This window comes from Phallusia mammillata, chromosome 3 (assembly GCF_965637545.1).
Source record: "Phallusia mammillata chromosome 3, kaPhaMamm4.hap1.1, whole genome shotgun sequence".
NCBI lineage: Eukaryota > Metazoa > Chordata > Ascidiacea > Phlebobranchia > Ascidiidae > Phallusia > Phallusia mammillata.
This window is the reverse complement of record NC_137254.1, coordinates 2,161,769-2,183,364: the sequence shown is the minus strand read 5'-3', so window position 1 is coordinate 2,183,364 and position 21,596 is coordinate 2,161,769. Positions and strand designations below refer to the sequence as shown.

General features: G+C 36.0%; 2 protein-coding genes across 2 annotated transcripts; both read left to right on the top strand.

Moving 5' to 3' along the window:
- The first annotated feature begins 4,188 nt into the window (after nucleotides 1-4,188).
- Nucleotides 4,189-7,931, top strand: LOC145217832 (uncharacterized). The gene has a single exon (XM_080085174.1). It carries the CDS (start codon nucleotides 6,259-6,261, stop codon nucleotides 7,261-7,263), a length of 1,005 nt encoding a protein of 334 aa, XP_079941300.1. The 5' UTR covers nucleotides 4,189-6,258; the 3' UTR covers nucleotides 7,264-7,931.
- A 68-nt stretch (nucleotides 7,932-7,999) lies between these two features.
- Nucleotides 8,000-18,926, top strand: LOC145218171 (uncharacterized). The gene is made up of 3 exons (XM_080085568.1): nucleotides 8,000-11,502; nucleotides 15,845-15,861; nucleotides 17,198-18,926. The coding sequence occupies exons 1-3, from the start codon at nucleotides 10,723-10,725 to the stop codon at nucleotides 18,309-18,311; spliced, it is 1,911 nt and encodes a 636-aa protein (XP_079941694.1). The 5' UTR covers nucleotides 8,000-10,722; the 3' UTR covers nucleotides 18,312-18,926.
- Nucleotides 18,927-21,596: the final 2,670 nt, after the last annotated feature.

The window sequence follows — 21,596 nt, the reverse complement described above, 5'->3', positions numbered from 1 at the left end:
GACAAAACAGCCTCCTTTTGCCCAAAAGCGTCACAACAAAAGCAGTTTTCTTGCCTTTTCTTCTTCTTCTGACATTGACAAATATTATTAATACAAAATAAATCATCAAAAACGCTTCATTTTGTAATTAGGCATATGATTTCCATGAATCCGCGAATTATGACGATATTGGGTTCCTTTCCCCCTATATCCCATACGAGCAAAGTACGAAAGGGGTATACACTGAATCCAACACCGCAGTTTATGAGCCTACTGGGCAAAAGGTAGAGCGGTACCGTTGGAAAGGTCTATCCCTCCTCTCGACTTTGCACCCCATCACTTTGCCATCCCAAGTACGTACGCCACCCAGCGATTGTTTAAACAAAGGTGATTTTCGTCGCATTGTGACGTCACAACGGATTATGGTAAAATTATGGGACCGCGCTCGATGGAAAGAGTAATACTTCTTGATAGTTCGTACAAAGTTTCGAATTGATACCTCAAAGGGTCTGTCGTTGAGAGCTGCCCCAAGGGGGGCGCTTCGAGCCCCAAGGGGGGCACCCCAATCGCGGACTTCTTGATAGTTCGTACAAAATCTTCTTTCAAAAAATAGATTTTTGTTTTTTGTGTTTTTATTCTTTTTCGTTTAAATTTATTGACTTATACGCACGGTTCCAATCGGCATGGACCCCAGAATAAAATATAACCGCAATATGGCTTAAAAAGTAACAAAACACACTATGGCTTTTTTGGCGAAACGAAATATAGGTTTTTAAACAAATCTTTGCATTTATACGAGTCATATTACACGGCATATTTTGTCATAACAATCTTGGTTTACTTTTACTTGTAGGAGGGTTATTATCCAAAAAATGTCAAAACAAGACAAAATAGGGTCACAACTCACAAGGTCTTACAAGTAAGAACAAAATTTTTGTTTTTTCCAAGACATTGCCCTTCGAAATAAGGCTAAATCTGCGAAATTAGGACAGTATGGTAACCCTGCTTACACGTGATACTCTATAGCAAACAGTATTTGTTTCCGCTTGTCTGTTTTAGCATTTTTTTGTGTTATTTTGGCAACAATCAAGATCTTTTGATTAAATTTTTTACAGCCCGTCTGCTTCTTCCAGTTAAAATTAGTAATGTGCGTTCTGCATTTATAAAAATAAGATGCTTCCTTGTTTTTTGAGCGACAAAACCTACTGCGTTTTCATGTCCTTGACTGCGTTTTCATGTCCTATCAGACGTTACTTATTTGCATCAACAGCCAAAAAACTCAGTTAAAGCTGCAAACACTTCCAAACAAGGCGGGTCCTGAATTTGCTGAGAGGGATAGACTTGGGAAATAGTTTTTTTTTTAATAACTGAGCTTTGAACCAAGTTTTGTAGCAGTTTCAATGAATTTACCTTTCCCACTTCCCCATAAGCTCTAAGCGCCAACATTTTTACAGATAGACTATATCGATCGTTTTAAATAGGTCTCAGTAGTTGTTGCCGGAATCTGTTTTCAGCTGATGTGTAAAGTACGTAATTATTTTACTTTGTAAAAGATGTAGCTTTTGACGAATTTCGGAACCATTTTTTCTACCTGCGAATACAACAACAATAAATCCGCTTTTCTCCGTTGAAAAATACATATACCTGTTTTTATCTTCACAATAAGTGTAAACATATTTCATCTTGTTTCACCTGTTGAACGTCCACAACCAAACGTAAACAAAATTGTCTTGCTTTACTTGTAGTTTGTGGATAAACACAACATATCAAAGCAGCGATCGCTTTTAATTTTTACAATAAACTTTTCGCAAAATGTAAACTGTAAACTCTCCTAACACAAAGAACTACATCTTTAACTAGCCTAATCACGAACATCAGCAAAAGCACAGCAGTGTGCAGCGTAATTACAAAAAGGGGACCGCAAGCGTATTTGCTTGATTTTGGACAAAAATGTTAATTACTGAGCCTCTGCATACGGCACCATGGTAGATAAACGAACAAAAATAATGACAATTGGCGTAACTGGTCATGTTTCATCAATAAAACGTAACTAAGATTTAAACTCTTGTTACAATGTATCTAAAACGGGCGTCGTCGCATCTGGTCGATAATTACCTTATTGAGTAAAAAAAAAGATTTCACAGTGGGAAAAACTAGCTACGGCAATATTTTTGTATTGAAAACAAAACCAGAAGACACCAAAACAACAACCATGTGGTGGAAGTACAAGACCGAGAATGCAGATCAACCTTTTCAACGATACCCCGATTGTCGCTCCAGGCGTTCTACTCTTTGCAAGGTCGCGAATTCTGGTCAAGAAAGTACACTTGCTGCAAGCATAGGCCTTTTACGTTGTTAAAGTCTGGGATTACGTCACTTCGAGGTGCCCCCCTTGCGGCAGCTCTTAACGACACACCTTTTGAGGTATCAATTCGAAATTTTGTACGAACTATCACGAAGTATTACTCTTTCCATCGAGCGCGGTCCCATAATTTTACCATAATCCGTTGTGACGTCACAATAAGACGAAAATCACCTTTGTTCAGACAATCGCTGGGTGGCGCACGTACTTGGGTGGGCAAAGTAAGGGGTGCAAGGTCGAGAGGAGGGGTGGGCCTTTCCATCGATATCGGGATTGTCGCTTTGTAAAGAATTGCCTTTTCCATCGAACCTGATCCAATGTTCTGCAATATTCTTTTTGGGCATCGCAATTCACATCTCCACATATTATTGTTCATTTGATTTACGGCTGTTGGTGACTTGTAATTGGGTCAGCATGATCACGCGCGGGTGGAACCATATGAACATGCATTTCCATGCACGGTTTCTTGCTTTGGGTGCAATCATTCATCATTGCCATTTTAAATATTATTTCGGGAGTGTACCTAACTCCTGTTTCACGGCAGAGACGCGACTGTTGTGATTGCGTTGGTCGCGTCACAAGGTTAACTCAGTTTAAGATGCAAAAAAGTTGTGTTAATGATGAGCGATTGACGTCATTTTTTGCATGACGTCATCAGAATGTATGATGACGTCATGTGTAAAGTTTGGGCTCGCTACAATGAATATTTCACAAAATGGCGTTTTTTTAAGGCCTGTAAAGTTCTATGATGACGTCATAGTGACGTGCTAGTTTTACAATCCAAATACGTACCGTGTTTTATTTACATCACGGCCGCCAGTACATGCATTTCAGTTTACATGTTCACGTCGACAAGCTGTCTACCATTGGTCTAGTTAGTATAACAATAACTCACGTGACCAGGCAAGTAACCATTAATTGACTGTTTTACTTTACGTGCGCAATTAAAAATTACCATGTGTAGGGTTTACAAAGTTGCTTGAAAATTGCCAAAAAAGGTTGAAGAGCGCTGCACTAGTCGACACACACACCAATGAGAAGCCTTATCAATGTCATGTCTGTGAAAAGAGATTTAGTCAAAATGGAAATTTAAAAGCACACATGTTAACACACACAACAGAGAAACTCTATCGATATCATGTTTGTGAAAAAAAGGGTTGCCGAGATTGGAACATAAAAAGACCATATGTTCACTCACACCAAAGAGTAGTCTTATCATTGGGGTGTTTGTGGGAAAAAATGCCATAAGAGGAAATATAAATATGTTAATTCAAACCAGTGAGAAATTCCATCATATTATTTGAAGACTCATTTCCACACAGCAAAGAAAACCCATTGATGTGATGTTTGTGGGAAAAGATTTAGCCCAGATTTGAACATTAAAAAAACCACATGTTTACTCACACTAAAAAGACCCACCCTTGTGGTGTTTGTGAAAAGAACCTTGCCCACAGTAGAAGATGCTGAAAAAGATAGATATAAAGCTTCCATTATTTTCAACCCATCAATCGCAACTAAAATGCCATTATATATATGATATAGAAGATACCAAAGAACTTAAAAACATAACATTCAAAATATACTGCACAGTCTTCAAAAAGAATATAAATTTGAATCACATTGTTTTTTTGAATGAAGAAAAATTATTAGGTTTTGATCAAGGTGTTAGCAAGAGAAACCGACTTTCACAAGCGAGGTTTCCCGGAGTCGTGGAACATACTCACACCAAAACGATAAACGTTGAAACGGACGTTCTAATACCGATTACTTATCGGCCGCTTTCGCACCATTGAGCTAGGTGTTATCACTCGACCATAGATGCGCACTGCGTTTTTTTTTACCACCGTCCTTTGTGTGTGTGTTTCGCCGCCCTTTTCGCTTTATAATAACCTGTGTTTGCAATTTATGTCATTACCCTGATGAAGGTGTGTCGCATAGACATCGAATACAATATGCCTGGAAGCAACAGTATATTTAGGCTAGTTTACGTTTAATGCAGAAGCATGCGGAAACGCTATGCAGCATTTAACTGGTTTTCTGATTTTGAAAGAGTCATATCAAAAAATTAAAAATTTAGAGGGCGCAGCTGTACAACTAATTATTTTGTAAAATAGTTCATGTATGCGCAACAACTGGTCTTGCTAGCGTAGTTGAGAGGTTTTCCGTAGCGAAGGTTGGTGAGCAAAAAATAAAACTTTGCCGGAATAAAGTTGGTGAATTATTGTTGTTGTTTGTTCAAGAATCTTGAGCGGGAAACTGAACTGCAACCAGATAAATGACGCTTGTAATCAGACACGTCTGAAAAAGAAATTGTTGTGCAGCTGACTGCCACATTGAGAAGCCAGTTGACGGTAGTTAGGTTACAACTTTAGTCAGAATTTGGCTTTAGATTCAGAATTTAGTTAGATTCAGATGTAAATGTGAATGTGTTGTATTTTTCACTGCAATGCATGTAGACAGCATGTGTGAGATAAACGACGAACTTTTTTACGCCCCTTTGGTTCTTTGCATTCAAATTTTTGGATTAAACTGCTATTTTTGTGTCTATTGCTTCTCAAAGCACGGCTGTCCAGACATTGACTGTTCGCAGAGACATTTCAGTTCTATAATCAATTCGTTTAGAGTTTGCAAGCAGATTCGAATCAACAAACAAACAATCAATACCTGCAGCATACAATAGTCCAATAAGTTATGAACAGGCAGGCGAAGGTTTTATCCTTACAGCAACATCTTGTTTAACGCAATAAATAGTCTTATTGTAAGTTTGGTTGTATTGCATATATGCAGAAACTATCGCTATTCCAACGCAATCAGCTCAATAAACGCGTTAACATGAGTTCGAGTCAACGATTGCATCAATACAAGATATTATAAAAGGCCCCAGATGTTGCGACCTAAGTCCTATTTAATTACCTACATCAAGAACTTATTTAGCGGTGAAATGCAAACGTTATGTACACTGCAGAGAGGTTTAGCTTGACCTTTCAAAAATGCGGACGGAAATTTCGATTTCGTTAGTAATCCCATTAAAGATTATTTAAAGAAATGGCGATCCACTAAAATAAACATGAGCGACTTAAGAAAACGTATAAACTAGATTGGTCATTAAAAACACAATGGGTCACGCCTACAGATGGACTACTGCATCGATGCACTAAAACGTTTTCACTACGTCAATTTACCCTCAAAACGAAATGTTTGATTAAAGGCGCTGTAAGACCATTTGAAACCCTCAACATGGCTCAACACAATCCTATTTTTTTATGTAAGTGACTTCCCAGTAACCAAGGTCTTGTGACGTAAATTACTTGTCATTTTAACAGTACTGCCTTCGTGCGATATATAAAATATCGCAACACCACAGGTAAGACTCAATTTATGCACGAAACAACTGACAAAATCTTTAACCGCTGTATGTCAGCATAAGTTGGTCATGTCTACTCAACCGTGAGGACAACCACGCACTGACGTGGCTTCAAGAACGGTCAAATTATACGCATCGATGCGCACAGTAGCAGCCTCAGGGATTTCTGGTTGTCTAGTGCTAGCACGAGTGGCGAGTTTTAGCCGAAACGTTTTGACTCATTTCTTTGGTCGAGAAAGAAAGTTTGAGAAGTGTAGTACTGCCACTCAGGCGTTTTTAGAGAATAATCGGGGAAGTTAAGGTAATTGTTGTACCGACAGGCTAGTGGAGTTAAAGTGTGTATTTTTGGCGTTACAAATTTAGTGGGTTTAAGTGGTATGAAAGCAAGGGTTGGCGAAATATACCCTTGGAATCTTACAACAGCTACTGTGTCACAAACATTATTTGTGCTTGACATTTTCGTTTTTTTTATAGAGTGAGGTTAGCATATAAAGTGCAGGTAATAGGAACAATTTTGACAACATTGAATATTGAGTACCCAACTTGAAAGAAAATGATTTCCTGGGATTCGGACTCCAATCAATCATCCTTGCAAAATGAAAAGACGTTTGGTTTGTCTACAAACTTCCAACAAACTAGCGGGAATCATCCTCTTTCAATAACACGCAAGTCAACCCACAATAATAAGAAACTTTCTGAAAGTGTAACATCCAAAACGCCCTTGTTGAAGCAGACCAATAAAATAGCCCATGAATGTCATGTTTGTGAAAAAAGATTTCCTAGAAGTACTAATTTGAAAAGTCACATGTTGACACACACCAATGAGAAAGCTCACGAATGTCATGTTTGTAGAAAAAGATTCAACCGACGTGATTATTTGAAAAAACACCTAGTTACACACACCAGTGAGAAACTACATCGATGTGATGTTTGTGAGAAAAGATTCGCCTTACGGAGTTCTTTAAAAACACACATGTTGACACACACAAATGAGAAAGCACATGGATGTGAAATTTGTGAGAAAAGATTTAGTCAAAAAGAAGGTTTGAAAAGACACATGTTGATTCACACGAAAGAGAAACCTTATCAATGTCATATTTGTGAAAAACAGTTTGCCGTTAGTGGAAACTTGAAAAGACACATGTTGATTCACACCAAAGAGAAATCCCATCGATGTCATATTTGTGAAAAAAGTTTTTCCCATGCTGGATATTTGAAAACACACATATTGATTCACACAAATGAGAAACCTCATCGATGTGATGTTTGTGAAAAAAGATTTGCACAAAGTGGAGTCTTGAAAACACACATGTTGACACATACAAATGAAAAAAACCATCAATGTCATATTTGTGAAAAAAGATTTGCCCATAGTGGAAGTTTGAAAACACACATTTCGATTCACACCAAAGAAAAACCGCATCAATGTCATATTTGTAAAAAACGATTTGCCCACACTGGACTTTTAAGATCACACATGCGGGTACACTCAAATGAAAAAAAGACGCACATAATAACACACACCGATGTGATACCTTATGATGTGATGTTCGTTTAATAATTTTGCTTTCGTAGAAAACTTCTCAAAATCCAAATGATTGTTTTGAAAAGTATTAAAATTAACAGTACTCAAATCGCGTTTTCGATGGAGAATAATTACTATGATTTAAACGCAAAAATGCACGCTAACGAGGATCCGTACATGTTAATTGAAATGAAAAAAGATATACATTTGTCACTATTAGAAGTTAAAAAACTGTTTTGTTTTTCATATTTGTCCCTTGTTATTTTTGTACGGGCACTCGTATTTCATGCCACATATATTATTGTTGATGCTGATCATATTTTTCAAACAAAATTTACTCCTTGCCAAAGTGTTTTATAACAACATGCACGATTTTATTTCCTATGATGAAATTTTTTTGTACTGCTAACCAGCCCAGGTTGCTTAAAATACGGTAAATGTTTTACCTGATTGACATTATTGTTTCACAATAGTTGATTCATTGGCAATGTAAAGCTAATGGAAACAATTGTTACTAATCCAAATAACTTTACCCAGCAGTTCGTATGTTGAAGTGTTTTGTGTTCATTTTGCCAAAACTGTGACAATGTGTAACTTGCGTGGCAGAACAGGTGGTAGCAGACACTTTGTGCATTTTCGTTTGCCTAATCGTAGCCGCTTTGTTCTACTATTTTTACAATAAAAGGTTCGCCACACAAGAAGGGTCGCATACACGACAGTAACTGAACGCATATTTGATATTTAAATTGGATTTCAATGCATGCGCTAGCTTCAGCAGAAATGGCATTTTTCAGAACAGTAAGTTCACCATAACCACCACATGCAGGATTCAACTCGTCGCTGATCGTTTGCTTTGATTTCAAACGACAGAGTCGAATTTCTTCCTGTAATACGGGAACGTGCAAAAGTGGTGGGTAACTGCTGCACAACTGATTACTCAGTTAAGGAATTTTCAGTAGCGAGGTAACGCTAGTGGATAGGTTAAATAATTAAATAGTTTACTAATGGTCTGCTGTGGTTGTTTATGACCTAACTCAAGTTAAAAAAATGTAAATGAAGCGAGTCAAGCGTAAATTATTACTACATATTGGTATTTTTTACCGAAGAGTCGGCGTGAAAGTTTTGTCACTTTTTTTACACATATTCTTCCATTTGATCAAACATAAAATAAATAAAGGGGTAAATTACTTTTTTTGATCAATTCTGGTGATAAGATCAGTTTTAATTTTATTAATTCCAGTTTTGACAAACGTTCAGACATTATAGCTTCTAATGTAGATACAATAAACGCGGCAACGGGTGTGGTGTACGCAGTCCCATGTGAACAGTGCAACGATATTTACATCGGCAATACGGGGAGGTTAGCGAGAGAAACCGGCTTTCACAAGCCACTGCGTTTTTTACTACCGCCTTTTTTGTGTGTGTTTCGTCGCCCTTTTTGCTTTATAATAACTTGTGTTTGCAATTTATGTCATTACCCTGGTGAAGGTGTCTCGTATGGGGGATATCGAGAGGTTGGCATACTTTATTGAAGACTGCTGGAAAAGCTAAAATATTGTTGATACAATATGTCTGGCAGCAACAGTTTATTCAGGATAGTTTACGTTTAATGCAGAAGCATGCGGAAACACTATGCAGCATTTAACTGGTTTTCTGATTTTAAAAGAGTCATATCAAAACATACAAAATTTAGAAGGCGCAGCTGTACAACCAATTATTTTCTAAAATATTTCACGTATGCGCAACAACTGGTCTTGGTAGCTTAGTTGAGGGGTTTTCCGTAACGCAGTACGGTTGGTGAGTTACTATTTGAAACAATAAAACTTTGGCGGAATAAAGTTGGTGAGTTATTGGTTTTGTTTTTTTGACTTTTTTTTCTCGCATTTGCATATGTCTACGTAACCGTGACGACAACTGCGCGCTGACGTCACTTCACCGATGGTCAACTACCACGCATCAGTGCACATAGTCATTGCCCCAGACATTTTAAGCTTTGTGCTAATACGAGTGTACATCTTGAACTGAAATATAGTGATTTTTTAATTGCAACAAGATAAATGACGTCTGTAATCAGACACGTCTGAAAAGGAAATTGTTGTGCAGAAGACTGCCACATCGAAGCCAGTTGATGCTAGTTAGCTTATAACTTAAGTCGAGAATTTGGCTTTGCATACATTTGAAACGCGTGGATTAATTGTTTTCGCTTTCATATGTTGTGCTACTTTTAATAACCGTTATAACTTTAGAAAAATCTGGTTATCTCTGTAAATCTGACTGTTTAGTAAAATTCAGATTTAAATATGGATGTGTTTTATGTTTCACTGCCGTCCATATACACAGCATGTTTGACAGAACCAACACCTTTTTTACACCCTTTTGATACTTTGCATTTAAGTTTCTGGATTGAACTGCTATCTTTTTTTGTCTATCGCTTATCGAGGCTCAGGCGTCCAGACACCGACTGTTAACAGAGACAATAGCATTTTAGTATTATATCAGCCTTGCGTTAGCGTTTGCAAGCGATTTTTCAATTTGCTAGACTGTTAGTGGTGCACGAACAATCAAGTTTTCTGACTTGTTAAGTGTTTTTTTTTCGTTTTATGCAGCAACGCCATGCAGTAATGTTTGCCCTTGCTTGATTTTCTGACTTTTTTTTCTGAAAAATATGGAAACGTACAAAATAATTCGCAGTTGCGCAACTGAATATTATTTAAATTATTTCGTGTTCACACAACCATCAGTTACAGTAGCTTAGTTGGGTTTGTGTCAGTAAGTAGATCCGTTTGTTGGAACGACTTTATTGATTGTGTTAGTTTTTTTTTGCTACTTATGAATGTGTGTGTGTGTGTGTGTGTATATCTGCAACGGCCCATCGCATCTTAATGTCACCTGTTCAGTGAACGCCGTTAAAGTTGACTTGTCATACATATGTGAGTAGCGATGTCGTCATTTCTCTTGCCAATACGGCATTTCTGCTAGTTGAAAAAAAAACTAATGTGACCGCAAAAATATATTTGGGAAGAATATTTTTTACACGTAATATTTATTGATTTAATTTCTGTACTGTGTAGCAGGTTAGATACTTTATCGCGATAAGCGGTACATTTGTTTGTATTGCATTTATGTAGAAACTGACGGTTTTCCAACGCTTTGAATCGGGTAAATGGGTTAACTTGAGTTCTGGTTAAAGCTAAAGACTTAAGAAACGCACAGATTGTAGCCTATGTACCATGTTTAGAGAGCAATGCAGACTGAAAACGAGTTTGAAGCTGCTTTAAACTGATTTCTTTAGGCGAGCATTAAATCATTACATTACAGTATTGGCGGTTGGAGCGCTGCTGCAGCTGCACCTTCACTGTACAGTGTTAAGGGGGTTGTCCCCATTTACATGAAAAAACAGAATGACTGAGATCATAAAATAGCCAAAGTTTTTAAGTGTCTATCTTATTTTTTGAATGTCGTATTCTTGTTTGCAGAACACAGGATAGTAACATGTTGACTCAAACTAAACAGATACCTCATCGATGTGATGTTTGCAAAAAAAGGTTTGCTCAAAAGGGAGATTTAAAAAGACATATGTTGATTCACACAAATGAGAAACCTCATGAATGTGTTCTTTGTGAAAAACGGTTTCGCCGACATGGACATTTAAATAGCCACATGTTGACACACAACAAAGAGAAACCTCATCGATGTGACGTTTGTGAAAAAACATTCAGTTTAAGAAGAAGTTTAAAACGGCACATGTTGACACACACCCATGTGAATGCCCATGTTTGTGATGTTTGCGAGAAAAGATTTCGCACAAGTGGAGACTTGAAAAGACACATGTTGACACACACTAAAGAGAAACCTCATCAGTGTAATGTTTGTGAAAAGAGATTTAGTATCGTTGGAAATTTGAAAAGACACATGTTGACACACACCAAAGAGAAGCCTCATCGATGCATTGTATGCGCAAAACGCTTCTGCGCAAGTACAACTTTGAAAAGGCACATGTTGACACACACCAAAGAAAAACCTTATCGATGTGATGTTTGTGAAAAAAGATTTAGTTTAAGTGGAAATTTAAAAACGCACATCTTGACACACACCAAAGAAAAACCTCATCGATGTGATGTTTGCGAAAAATGCTTTCATCAAGGTGGTCATTTGAAAACGCACATGTTGACACACACCAAAGAAAAACCTTATCGATGTGATGTTTGTGAAAAAAGCTTTAACCAAAGTAGTCATTTAAAAAGGCACATGTTGACACACACTAAAGAAAAAGTAGAGGCTTAACAGAAGATAAAATTTGAAATAAATCTATGATGATACACACTCTAGAAAAACCAGAAAAATAATATCAAATGTTAAACCATGTTTGCCACCAATTAATGTTTTTTGTTGTGTAAACCTAGTCAACAATACAACACATCGTTAAATAAATCATGACTGGATGCATTTCTTATAACGTTGTAGTGGTTGTCTAGATTGTTTCTTTTGAGAGCATGCCAAAGCGACAAGTAGCGTAAATTTCATGTTGTTTCGCTAAAGCTATGTGATTATTTACAAAGCTAAGTGAATACAACTTAACCCACATCTGTAAGATTTAGGTCCCGACAACTGCGCACTGACGTCACTACACGAATGTTCCAGTTCGTCGCATCAGTGCACACACCCAAAGCTCGTTTTTGTAGACTTTGTGGTAGTACAAGTCTATTACTATTGAATGTTATACTTCCCGCCTTAAAACAAATTGCTGCATTCAATAATTAAATGTGTTGCTTTTTAAATAAAAATCTGGTGAGTAACACTTTTGTTGTACCGGGTGGCTCATAAACTAAATTGTTGCAAATTCTGACAGCGTGTCTTGGTTTTCAACAAGTCATTTGCTTCCTATAGTGCAGAAAATTTTAGAGGTTCCAGTATCACGAGTATTTATTATCTTACGACTATTTACTATCTAAACCTACACTCTAAAAAAACTTCATTCATTTTTGTGAATCTTTTGAAAGATACAAGTCTTTTTCAATCTTTCACGGCGTCTTTGTGTCAAGTTTTCATTTACAGTACCGAAATTGCGAGAAAAAAGTTTTTTATTGGGTGCGAGATTCCCTTTTTTCCTACTATGAATTTGCGCGCCAATCGTAGAGAAATGAGAAGGCGCTCCGATTGGCCAGTTCGTTGGTGAGGTCATAATTGAATTATGGCTAACAATGCATTCCATCCTCACGAACTCCCCTCGCTCAAAAGTTGCCCAGCATGCCTTAGTATCTGGCAGCCATTATATCGCGAAAAGTGCGCGAATATGCTGCTAAGCGGTTTTCGGAATTGAAATAGGCTATTGCTGCCAGGCATGATGTTTAACCGAGTATTGCTCTTCCAGCAGTTTTGTTGTAAAAAAAACGTCGATTATTTATAGTCGGTAAAATGAGAATGGTTACATCTAAGTGGATGCGATATAAAGATAATGAAGGAAAAGGAAATTTGCTCACTGGATATCAAGTGATTGTTATTCAAACGAAAAGAGCCCAATTGACATGGCAATTGAAGAAGAGATGAAAAGTAAGATACTATTTATTTTATTTAAGTTTTGGCACTGGTGTTCTGTGTGTATTGATAATAGATGTTTAACGTTATTTCTACCTGTTTTAAACGTTGATTTAGCAATGATGGAAAAGGGTTATGAAAACATCTACAAAATAAGCACTGCGATAAACTTTAGCATAAAATGTTGATTTGCACATTGTTATAACAATATGTGTTGTGGGTTTGTGACAAACTATTGTTTGAAATAAGGGAGCATTTAGCACTAACCAACTGCTAATATTTTGCTTTTACAGAGAATCTATCAGCATTATACCTGTTCAAATGCCATCCCTAAACATGAAACGACAAGATTATACTTTTCTGCGATTTGTTTTGGGATCGTTGGGCCAAAGGTTTAACCTGACGAGTTCTTTCTTAATTTGGAATCGCCAGTGACATTTGGCCAGAAGGGCCAGACTTGTTGTGTGCATTTGAAAAGATGTTTGCTTTCTTTTGAAGTGCACCTGTTTCAAGTTTTAACACAATGTGCTGTGATCACTGCCTCTCTGATGTGTCAGTGTACATGTGGTGTGATTTATGCATTTCGTTTCACAATAAAAAGACACCACTGAAGATTTCAGTATTTAAAAGATTTTTCATGTGAGGTTTCAACTATTCTAATCATTCAAAAATCTCAATAAAACAAATGATTCAAAAAAAGATTAAAAACTGCCGAATTGAATCTTTCCATTCATTTAAAAAAATGAATCAAGTGAATTATTCAAATCGGTTCAATCTTTAAAAGGTTGGCAGGAAATTTCATTCAAACTTCATTCATTTTTTTAGAGTGTATGTGTTAATTTCCGCGGTCGGCCAATGTTTGCTCAATACGACCTACTTTAATGTTTGCTAGTAACAGCCAAACGTTTATACTGCAGGCTACCATTGACTTGTTCAATAGTCATCTGGTTAATGTATTCGTTGTGCTCGTTGCAACTAATAGCCACAGTTGTCCAGTTAATGAACGTTTGAATGGACAAAAGCATAAGCAGGTAAGGAACTTTATTGCTGCTAACGGTAATTTTATTTGTATTACATTTATGAACAAAGCAAAGGCATTCCAACGCTTTAAATCAGGTCACTCGTTGTGTTAAGAATGGTCCCTGTAAAGCAGCGGTTCCCAAACTGGGGTCCGCGGTCCCTTAGGGGTCCGTGAGGCAATTTTGGGGGGACCGCGAAGCGGTTGAAGTAATTCTACAATCTTGGCCTCAGTAATTGTGCCACTAAATAACTTTAAAATCAAAGTAGAAATGATAATCGACTGTCTCCATTGCTAAACAATGGCTTTTATTGAATGACAACTATCAAAAATGCAATTGTTCGCGCACAATCGTAATGTTTTTTGTCCTGTTTGTGATGTCTCATGCTGTCTTTGAATGATTTTTTGCGCAATTTTGCATAACTGTCTAAAATACTGCAATCAACTTTCGTTTTTATGAAATACACATTTAGGCTTAACGACCGCGAGCCCTCGAAATAATGGCAAAGGGGCCGTTTTAAAAAAAATATGAAAAAGTTTGGGAATCACTGCTGTAACGGCTTACATAGAGGGATAGTACAATAAAAGGCCTCAAGCATTAGAAACAACTTTAGCACGAGAAATTACATCTGCCAGCCCTTTTTCGTGTCCGCTTGACCGTGACGACAACTACGCACTGACGTCACTTCATGACTGGTCTAGTTACACGCATCGGTGCGCACAGTAAATGTCCGAGACATAGTAGGCTTTCTAGTTATGAAAGCAGCTTTAGACCGAAACTGTTTATTACTTTAGGTGGTGAACAATGTGTGTATTACTAGAGTGACATGTTTGCTACAATACAAAGTGTAATTGCACGACAGTCAAGATTGTGTTTCTGTTTGAGGGAACTGTTAAATGAATAATAGGATTGTTGCACCTACTGACTGGGCAAGCAAACTGTTTTACGTTTCATGTAGAAAGACTAAGTAGCATTTGACTGGTCACTGATTGCTCTGAATTCGAGCCAGTCTTATCAGAACTTACAAATGGCCGCAGCTACACAACCTCATTACTTTTTAATTTATTTCATGCATAAGCAACAACTAGTTATATGTAAGCCGAGTAGAGGGACTTTTCAGCAGCGAGGTAAAAACCTCTGTCTTTTTGGTTTTGTTATGGTAATTTGTTCGTATAATATGTTAAGAACGTACAGCTTAACTAGTGGTTTGTTATGTTGGATTTGCTTCAAGTAACCCTACGGCGATCAACCTACCCGCACATTATAAATGACGCTTGTAATCAGACACACAGGAAAAGGAAATTGTTGCACAGCTGACTGCCACATTACGAAGCCAGTTGATGCCGGTTTGCCTGTAACTTCAGTCAAGAATTTAGCTTTGCAGTTTGGTTGTTGTTGGTGTATAGCAGGGCAGTAAACCGGCCCGCGGGCCATAATCCGGCCCGCCAATCTAATTAGTGTGGCCCTCGCCAACACACTGATTCAAAGAAAATAATAATTCTTTTGAAAATTCTGCACATTTTTCCTCTAGTTTTTGGTAAATCTCCTAAGTTGCTATACTAACTAAACTAGTATAAGCTAAACCAGCGTTTTCCAACCACTGGGCCATACAACAGTTTGCACTTCACCGAATGTGACGCAATGGTCCCTTTTTCGGGTAAACAATTATTTTGTTGTGAAAGCCAATGTTGCGGCGAAACTCTGTATGTTTTAGAAAATAAATGTATTTATGCTTTGAAAGAACTTTAAATTGACTGTTTACTTGAAAAAAATCGCCCTCGCTTGCTTGGTATCCGAAATTGGTTTTATGGCCCACCGACGAAAAAGGTTGCACACCCCTAGTGTACAGTAAAGAGTCGTAAGTAGGACATATAAAAATAAATTGGCAGTATTAAGCAAAACCACTCTTCTAGCTTGGAATTTGTGTATACGTTAGTGTTATGACCTTACAATTCGTTTGTGTAATTTACCCTGTTCAGTGATACAGTCTCATTAAACAAATTTAGAAATATGTTTCACCTTTTAAACGGCTCAACAAAAACATTTCATTTCTATTTTAGTTCAGCTTACAGGAATCGTTTGTCAAGAAACATTTGGTAAAAGTAAAAGCACTACACAATTGCACTGAACAATCACCAAGCCGGAAAAAGCTGCGCAGCGTTAAAGGCCCGTTTACACTGTGCGGAGCGCGCTCGCTCAAACCTGCGTAAGTTTGTTTGTTTCATTTTTTCTGTCTGGTTTCGTGCTTGACTGATTTCGGGCGCTCAAGTCTCGTAGAAGTGAGCGAGCGATCGCCTACCGAGCGTTTTTCTGCCTATCAAGCAGCTTGTGTTATCGCTGTGTGCGGGTTTCTGATTTGAAAAAGTTAGTTCATTTGCCAAAAATAAATAATGGTACGCTATTTGCCTCAAATTTAAATATTTATTGCATTATTTGATTGTATGTTCTGTTTTTTTGTGCCTAAATATTGTAATTAAGTGCATTTAAAATGTACATTCTAACCAGCACAGGGGACTACATGCTACAAAAACATGAACGCAAGATAAACATGCCATAAATCTATGCAACAACATCCTAAGCAATCCTGTATGATTGCCGTGATGCAAAATCATGTTTACTAACAAAATATTATTTAATTTAGATTCATACCAAGCTTTTTTGAATCTAAAATAGGTTACAATAAATTTATGTGGTGATTTATGGCCATCGACGGTCACTGTGAGCTAAAAACGACGTCGGGTATGTTATTTAGCACATAGACTTTTGCGCATGCTCTCGCTTTAGTTAGATTAGCCTACAGCCGTATTTTATGTTTTTGTACAATAACACGTAATTTAACTACTTGAGTTCTTCATACGTCAAAATTTGTAAAAAAGTTGTTTTAAATTTTTTATTTTTTTCGTTTTGTAAGGTAAAAAATAATCGCCCGATTGATCACATTGTTATGTTGACATGTTTTTGTGTTTGAATAACATATTGAAGAGCTTTCTACTCAAAAGTAGGATAAACATGCCACAAACTTGCAGCATCCTAAACAATCCTGTATGATCACCGAGATACACAATTATGCTTACTGACACAACAAATTTAATTTAGTTTTAAACATAGTTTTTACAAACTTAAAACATGTAACATTAATTTTATGTGGTCATTTGTGGTCATCGACAGTTATAGTGAGCTAAAAATGACATTGTGTATTTCATTTGCACTTGTTTCAACGATTGGGTACGTAATAACTTTGTCTAACCAAATATGTGTCATACAATATAGGAAATAGTATTCCGTTGTTTTTAAAATCAAACGACAAAACGGTTGAAATAATTGGTTAACTTCTAAAATCATATTTTAGATTACAGCACTTGTAAGTCAAATAATTGTTGAAAATATATAATACTGGATTAACCAACTTCAAGAGAAATGGGTTCTCAAGATTTTTGTTCTGATCAAAATGACATTTGCAAGAAAACGTTTATCCAAAGCGGAAATCTACGACAACATACGACTACAGCCATCAGTAAGAAATCTTATCGATGTGATATTTGTGAAAAAACAATCAGCACCAGTGGAAATTTGAAAAAACACATGTTAATTCACACCGAAGAAAAGCCCTATAGATGTAATGTTTGTGAGAAAACATTTAGCCAGCGTGGTAACTTGAAAAAACATGTTTTGTCTCACAGCAATGAGAAACTACATCAATGTGTTGTTTGCGACAAAACATTTGGCCGACGAGGAAATTTGAAAAGACACATGTTAACACACACCAATGAGAAACCTCATCGGTGCGATGTTTGTGAAAAAAGATTTGTTGAGTTTGGAAATTTGAAAACGCACATGCTGACACACACGAAAGAGAAACCCCATCAATGTGATGTTTGTGAGAAAAGATTCAACACAAATGCATACCTAAAAACACACATGATGATACACACTAAAGAGAAACCTTGTCGATGTGAAGTTTGTGAAAAACAATTTAAGATAAAGCAAGAATTAAAAACACACATGTTGACACACACCAAAGACAAATCCCATCGATGTGATGTTTGTGAAAAAAGGTTTACCCGTAGGGAAACTTTAAAAAGACACATGAGGATTCACACCAATGAGAAACCTCATCAATGTAACATTTGTGAGAAACGATTTAATGACTGTGGAAATTTGAAAACACACATAATGACACACACCAAAGAGAAACCTTATACATGTGATATATGTGAAAAAAAAAGCAGGCGAGTTGGAGATTTGAAAAAGCACATGATGACTCACACCAACGAGAAACCTTATCGTTGTGATGTTTGTGAAAAAAGATGTGCCACAAATGGAGATTTAAAAAAGCACATGATGACTCACATTAAAGAGAAAACCCATCATTGTGATCTTTGTAATAAAAGCTTTGCCCACTTGGAATATTTGAAAAAACACATGCTGACCCACACTAAACTAAAACCCTACCATTGCAATGTTTGTGAAAAAAACTTTGCTCAAGGTAGAAGATTGAAAATTCACTTGTTAAAACACCTAAAATAGAATATCATTGATGTGTTGTTTATGAAATAAGATTTAGTCCCATTGAGGATTTGAATTTTGAACAATCACATGTTGACACACTGAAAAAAGAAACTTAATTGATGTCATTATTGTAAAAAAAGACATATTTCTGAAGATGTTAAACAACAAACAAAAAATAAAATAAGAACATTTTTTTGATGGGACCTGCAAATTCCCTACTGTACATACTGTCATGAAATTAAACATTCATTGAAATTCATTCGTCCTGCCAGTGGTAAAGTCTCAACTGGTCAAGTATATATTTGAATTAGACTTCTTTAAAACTTGGTGATGACTATAATGAACTTTATATTATTGATTCAAAGTTATAAAACATTCAGTGTCATTCATCCTTCAGATTTTAAGATATATATGTTTTTGCCATTACCTCAGCATCAGTATCTGTAAACAAACACAAAGAGATGACTTAGGTGAAACAGTATACTTTAAACAACTGTAAAAAATGCATGGAATTAATATTATAAACAAACGTTTAATTCTACAGCACCCTAAGTCAACACCCAGAATACTTTTTATCAAAACCAAGCTAAAACTAGAAAGGTGGCTTAGCACACATTGCCCTTACATATACACTATAACCCATTTTGAAACATTAGTATATTTCCTACACTTATTTTATATTGGATCCCGTGTCATCCATTGTCATTTTTAACCTTGGTTGTTTATGCAAGCAGAAACGCATGGGTCCCCACACATTAAAAGTTGTAAATCATGCATCTAGAAATAACTATGAGAAAGTTTGGTATTGCAAGGTCAAACACAGTGATGTCATTCATGCATTTTTCAAGTTTTTTTGGGGGGGAGTGGGGTAAATGTTAGTGGGACAGGGTTGAACACAAGGTTCGACAACAATAAATAGCACACTCTATAAACTTTTGAAAATTCATCCGCTTCGGACATTCTTCCAAAAATTCACCCTTTTTAGGCGGCCAAAAACTTTGGGTCTTGCACGGTAAATACTGGGGTTAGTAAGTGAAACGAAGCAGATGGCACAACTGCATATCTGTGTCCACCATCTGTAAAAGTTTCATCCAAATCCATCAAAAATTGCATGGACAAACTTCAATGGAGAAAAAAGTGAAATCAAGATGTATCCCTTCAGGGAAGGGGGCCATAAATAGTGTTGGTGCTTAAAATAAACCTCAACAATATAAACACTTAAAACATGGTGCATCTGATGCAATTTTACAACAGGCAAGATTTACCAGGTTTGGAACATTATCGTGTGTAGGAATGATTGGCAGCAGTTTATATCACATCACACACAAAACCAAAACAACAATGTTGTGTGGCTTGTAAAAAAATGATGCTCCAAAAAGAGGTATGGACAATTTGAATAGTTAAAAGAGGACCCCAACAAGATGCTAAAAATCACATAAACCAAGTTGTACACACCACCATTCTATAGAGATGCCAATTTTGTTTTCATTAGACGTGATGCTTTAACATGAATTTAAATATATATGGGTCTCATACTGTATTAGGGCAACATATATTAGAAGCATTGATTTATCCAAAGACAGATATAAACTGATAGTAAAGCATCAACACCACACAGGTGTAAGTTGTGTAAAAATCAGAACTTACTGGATTGGTAGAATAAACATATAACTATTTAGTTGTCTATTACGTAAAAAAAATGCGTCAGTTTCATAGTTTGAAACAACAGTGGAAAGCATTAGCCTCAAAAATTTACTTGTCCAAAGTGACAATAAAACCAAAAATTCAATTAGGATTACAAAGGCAAAGTATATTTTTTCAACAATTGTTTAAATAACAGATTAATTGCCATTTATCGTATTTTTGAAGATAATCTACCAAAACTATACTGCCATCACAAGAATTAAAATCAATCACTAACTACTACTAACACCATAACGCAAACGCAAATAACAACCATGTTAATTAAAACCAGTGAGAAATCTCATCAATAGTAGAAAACTTATATCCAAAGACCAAAGAAAACCCATCGATGTGACGTTTGTAGGAAAAGATTTATCCCATTTTTGAACATTAAAAAATCACATGTTCACTCACACTAAAGTGAGAAACAACCATTGTGATGTTTGTAAAAAGAACCTTGCCCACAGTAGAAGTTTAAAAGTTCACTTTCTAAAACACATAAAGAGAGAAGCCATTGATCTGTTGTTATAAGTCATTTAAACAGTATGATTTTTGTAGCAAATTTTTCAAACATCAAGCAATTGTTGACCCAAAGAACTTTTGTTTAAAATTTACCTTTCAGCATAGAGTCATTTAAATTAATTGATAAAATTTCTTCAATTTTACATTCCTTATATTGTCAATCTTTTTGTTTTATGTGGCGGTATATTCTTTTCTAATTTGTCCTAGCTTGATTTTTTGAAAGATAATTTAGTTTATGCAAAATAACGTTTACAAAAACAGGCAGAATTTTATCAGATCTGTAACATTGCTTTATGTAGGAATGATTGAATAGCATTTTAATGAATGCTACTAAAAAGCCAATCTATGTGGTTTCAAAAAAGGTATGGAAAAGTTGAAAAAAAATGGCTCAAACAAGTTTTTACAAATCACATGAACCAAGTTGTTTTGGATACAAGGCATAGTCACACAGCCACTGTATAGAGATCCCTGCCAAAATAATTTTCAAAAAACATACAATTAAATGTGTCTTTATGTTTAAGACTGTATTGGTTTCCAAAGACTTAATCAGATATAAACTCAAAGCAAAGTATCACTAAACAGGTGTAAGTTGTGAAAAAATGAGAAATGATTTGATTAATAGTATAAAATATAAGTAGTCAGTTGCCATTTCTATCGAAAAAGATTCTATCAGTTACATAGTGTGGAACAACAGTGAAAAGCATCTGACAAAAAATTATTTGTTCATGAACCAAAAAATGTAAAAAATTAGTGCACCTAAAACCAAAAACGGTTCATATTTTATCAACAATTTTTAAAGAACAAAACAAACAAAATACACTCACACGAATTTGTGTATTGCATCACAAGTAATTGATCAGCAAGTCGTTAAAATGCAATAACTGTGCCATCGTTTTTGCAACATACAATTTGACTGCTTAATAATTTCCCATCTGGCATTCGTTTTAATATTATGATTGTCTCCGAAATTTTAAAATTAAACAAAAAGATAAATATAAAGCTTCCAACATTTTCAACCTATAAATCGCAAGTAAAATGCCAATATGTGGTGGCTATTAAACATAAATATAAAGCTTCCAATATTTTCAACCTATAAAT